The sequence below is a fragment of the Hakea prostrata genome, chromosome 10 (assembly GCF_041222555.1).
Source record: "Hakea prostrata isolate BN-2017 chromosome 10, UWA_Hpros_2, whole genome shotgun sequence".
In the NCBI taxonomy this organism is placed as follows: Eukaryota; Viridiplantae; Streptophyta; class Magnoliopsida; order Proteales; family Proteaceae; genus Hakea; species Hakea prostrata.
The window spans coordinates 23,886,837-23,891,825 of NC_142609.1; the positions used below are offsets into that span (position 1 = coordinate 23,886,837).

Below are 4,989 nucleotides of genomic sequence, written 5' to 3' on the forward strand. Positions count from 1 at the left end.
GTATGAAAATTTTCCTTCGGTTTCCTTCAATTTTCGTTGCAACCAAATAAACCCACCGTCAAAGTTTGAACACTCACAAAGGAAATAAAAAATGTCATTATATTAACCCTTGACTCAAGTCAATACCAGTAGCAACACATCTTTATACAAAGGTCTCATATGCTTTTCTCCTTTCATAGTTGCAGCTTTGTTGGGGCCAGTTGAACTAGCACACCCAAATCTGCGTACCCAAGGAATCGCTCTTTGAAAGGATACACAAGCAATCAAAGACATTTGTGCTGGAGGAACAACTGAATTAGACTTTAAAGCACGAGGTTGGACTTTGAACACCAGAAGCAACACCTTTTGCATTCTTACAAATAGAAGTCACATCACCTGCCGTAGATTTCAAACTAATACCAGCGAGCTCTACTCCTTCACAAGGTACAGCTTCACTACATGAGATGCTGACTGCTTCCTTTGTGGGGGTCGTACCCTTGATGTTTCTGAAATGAATGTCTGACAGCTTCACACGTGAAGGCTGTTGCATTGGGTAATGTCGACATATACCATTAGTAATCATGGAGACAATGTAATTACATAATCAATCTTCAACTAAAAACATCAGGTAGAGTGATCAAGATCCCTTCTTGCAAACTGATTGACCTACCTCTCTCCCACCAAACACAAAAAGGGATGGTTGTGTAAGAATACTTGCACCAACCTAGCCACTGAGAGCTCACCCACGACCAGACTTGATAGTCTTATTTGGTGGGGAGTGAAATGAGGGCGGTTATGATAAGGTGCAATTGTGTTAAGACTTAGGAGAGAGAGAGTCTATATTAGTTCATATTGGGTAGTACTATCCACAGGTGTGAAGTGTTATTTTTTTTGGGGCTTTTATTGAACTTACCTTAGAGTCGCATTGTGCCTTGTCACAATATTGTTGGGTGACGATGATGGGGTTTTTTACATCTGTCATGGTAATATCCTCGAATATAACATTAGAAACTGTGTTAGCTTCTGATGCTGGCCATGTTTTGATCCGAACGCCATTATCGCACCGGTCAAAGTACAACCGGTCACCTTCAAACCGTTCACTGCCTTTTCACCTGGATACCTCCCGAGGCTTCCCAAGCTACAAAAGAAAGCAAAAATGAACATGGTTAAAGTCAACTGAAACAAGTCTTATCCTATGTTTTTTCTTTTCTTTTCTTTTATTTTTCTTTTTTCGGGTGGGGGGGTGTGTGTGTGGGGAGGAGGGGTGTGTTGGGGTGCGAGTGTGCCTAAACCTGAGCTCAACCCTAGGAGCCCCTATCTAAACCCAAGCCCATCACACCGCTGGTAGGGCCAACCTTGCATTTAACCCTGCCCAGCCCAAGTGTAGTAGGTTTTCCCAACAAAATTTCGGCGTTAACTCACCTTGGTTATCATGTGCCCATATTAAGTCATGGAAAATACATTGCCCATAAGACCCTACTTGGCCTAAGCCCAAGCTTTAATGCACATAATTATCATGGAAATAGAAAAGCTCGTCACGGCCCATTTTATATCAAAACCCATATTTTAGTATATATGAAACCCAGCCCACACCTAACGTCAAGTATAGGCCCGATCCAACCCTGTTTGCTCTCAGGCGAGCTTGGGGTAGTTGGGTTTTTCCTTGACACCCCTGTATTTCTTTAGATCATTTGCACAAATTAGTATGGAGTTCTACATAAGTATTTAAGCATGATTATCTTGTAATATACCTGATGCCATGACCCGGTCCACATTTCACATTGGTGACGGCAATGTTGGAAGTTCCTGCTCCAATGGAAACGCAATCATCGCCGGTTCCAATCTCACTGTCAGTAACGGTGATGCCGGACGAATCACCAATGTGCACACCATCTGTATTTCGACTCGTACCGGGGGCTTGAATCTTGACATCTTTGATGGTAAAGTCACTGCATTGACTGACAACCATGTGAAATGCCTTACTATTAATACTAGTTATGCCGCTTAACGATCCACCGGTAATCGATGCCAATTGCAAGCTCTGCAACAAAAGCAAAAGACAAAGGGAAATAAATATCAAGTTTTCAATTGTTCTCATGTAAAATTCCAATAACTCACAGTTTGGGCCATTTTGCAGTTTGAATTGGAACTGTGAACACAACTTGTGGCCCAAGACTTTTCTCCTTGACCATTCAGAGATCCACCGGCCCCATTGATATTCAACCCGCTCAGACCTCTGAATGTAATCCATGCACCATCAGATCCTGAGGCTGGCGGAGCTATTAATTTACCACTTATCTCAACATGAGGAGATTTGCTGCAAGGACCGGCAAATGTGACTGTACCAACCAAGAAGTCTCCTTTTGGGACCAAAAGGGTAGATTGCGCCAAAGATTTACAAGCAGCAGCCCATGCAGCAAGGAATGCCTTACTATTATCCGTTTTCCCGTCAGAGACTGCTCCATGCTTGGTGACATCAAACACTGTACCCCCTGGTCCCGATGCTGATGATGGTGACGTACCGTTTGGTTCCGGTGCTGCCGATTGTTTTTTATCATTTGATTTGAGAAGCCGAAACTCAACGGTTCTGGCTTCACCCTCCCATAATAGGAAGCATAATAAACAAATTAAGATAAGATCCGTGCTTGAGCCCATTATTAATTTCCCCTCGCCAAATAAAAATAAATAAAAAATGTGAGCAAAACTAATGAGCTGGGATCAAGTAGAACCTTGGACCTTGTTTGGGACAAGAGGCTCAAGCGATCCCAACTCCAATGGATATTTGGTAGACTTGGTTCAAGTTCTAATGCTTGTGGGGTGATTTGAAATTTATACCATGAATTTTCATCCTAATTTTGGCAAAATTATTTCTACCCAATAATTGGGAGAGAGAATTCCCTTCAACTTACTATTGTTGTAGATTATAATTTTGCGGCTGAAAATCGACATCCAAATATGGATTGGTTGCCCTTTTCGTTCGGAAGAAATAGAATAAAGTTAGGAAGAAATAGAATTAAGAAGGAAAACGTAATATATGGTTTTAAGGACTTGGATACTCCACAGTGCTTAGCGTTTCACCAATCCGATCGACAACAAAGACATTGCCTTGTATAGCACTACATGTGAAACAAAGATCTTGACTGTCCAATGCGTGACCGCTCAACCTTAAACATAAAAGAAGTCTTACGCATGCTTAGTATTTTATTATTCTATTTTAGTGAATATCGGTATCTTCTTTCTCTTGGTAAAAAGGAAGTCCAACACACTCTCAAAGAAACAAACAATGCTGCAAACCCTCTTGCAACGTAAGCTTTAAAGCATGGTGTTTCTTTCTTTGATACTCCCCACCCCCTCTCCCCCATAAGAAAAAATAATAATAAGAAGAAGAAAATTTGTTAACTGGTCAATTTTTTATTGACAATTCTTTATGTGTCGTTCCTGGTGGATTTAAGTTTAGATAAACTCGCTTTACTCCTGAAAAGAAAATAAGAGTGATGGTTTGATATTTGAAAGTACGACGGCTGGCAAAATTTGTTCCATGGGCGCCTCACGACAAGATTTGGGTTGTGGTCCAAGGCCCAACTTGTCAAGTAGCAGCAGTTGGTGATCCCTTCCCACCTAACTAAATTGGATCAAGTAAAATTATATCTACACGAAAAACTAGGCATTCCACAACAAGGACAATATAGACAGAACATCTGATTCACCAAAAAAATAGTATGACAAGTGAGGATATGGTAGCCTAAAAAAAACAGAGTTTTAAGATATGAAATCCGAATTTGGTGGTTCAAAAGGGTACTAATCAAGGGGTAAACTACATCAGTAGTATTCTAACATATACGGGACCTCAAAACACCAATCAAATCAAGATATCAAGATCCAAATTAGGAAACAAAAAGTTACCATAATTAGATCAACCATGGATCTTGATGAATTTGAAATAGAAAACAAAGACAAGAACAATAGGAGGATGGATCATTGCTTCCGGAAAAGGTATCATGAAAACATACTTAGATCTTCAAGGAACAAGGCTTAGAAGCATAAATCTAAATAAGGAAATAAAACCTACCATATATGTAACTACCATACATCATGAAGAACACATAGTATGGTGGAAGAGAACAACTAGAAATTTATAGATTATGGATCATGGAAGGAAAACACAGTAATTAACTACTAATATGATCAATATAAAAGATCCAAAGAGATCAGAATTCAAATCGGAAGTTTAACAAAGATTAGATCATGGTTTGATCATGATTCCCTCAAAAGCTTGCAATGATCATAGTTAAGATCATTGTTCTAGCCTCAAATCCTTAAGATGATCATGAGAACATGTTCAGAGATGTTTGCAACAGAGAATGCAGCATCTCTTCTACTGTCTCAACTCAAAAAGGAAAGAAAAACAAAGATGGAGGAGAAGAAAAGAGAGTAGACATACCTTTTGATGCAAAAAGAAGAGTTTCGACGAAGATCCGTCAAGAAAACACCAAGGATGCAAGGGAGATGACTTGCAGAGGTCTTTGGTTCGTTCCAGAGAGTTTGGAGGCAGCAAATATGAAGTGGACTCGAGATTGGACTTAAATAGAGCAAGAACAACCTAATTGCCAAAGACAAGACTCATTGGTCGAGTGGATTGGTCGATCGCCCCGATCGACCAATCAATCGACCAATGCCGACAAAGAAGTCCAAAACAGGGAATTGAAGGTCCAGATCAAATCCAATCCTAAAGGGGTTTTGTACACAAGTCAAGTGACTTACCTAATAGGTAGAAATGCCTTCAAACCAAGATAGAGAGCACTCCAAGTCCATCAACTAATCAGATCTTCATCAGGATTCAGTTTCCATAAACAGAACTTCATCATCAACTTTCATGGATTCAAAGCCAGACACCAAGTCCTCCACTGGGATGGCCCAAAGCTGACTTCTTACTTTACTTCGGGTCATCGGACCTACAAATAACAAGGTTTCCGGGTTAAGGTTAGGGCTGGGTTTTACATTCTCCCCCCC

At 40.4% G+C, this 4,989-nt stretch overlaps 1 protein-coding gene across 1 annotated transcript; it reads right to left on the bottom strand.

Annotated features, from left to right (window-relative positions):
- Nucleotides 1-295: 295 nt before the first annotated feature.
- On the bottom strand, nucleotides 296-2,634 carry LOC149002325 (exopolygalacturonase-like). The gene is made up of 5 exons (XM_089138687.1): nucleotides 2,098-2,634; nucleotides 1,731-2,020; nucleotides 1,059-1,117; nucleotides 893-954; nucleotides 296-520 (listed from the first exon to the last, which is right to left on the bottom strand). The coding sequence occupies exons 1-5, from the start codon at nucleotides 2,632-2,634 to the stop codon at nucleotides 296-298; spliced, it is 1,173 nt and encodes a 390-aa protein (XP_088994813.1).
- Nucleotides 2,635-4,989: the final 2,355 nt, after the last annotated feature.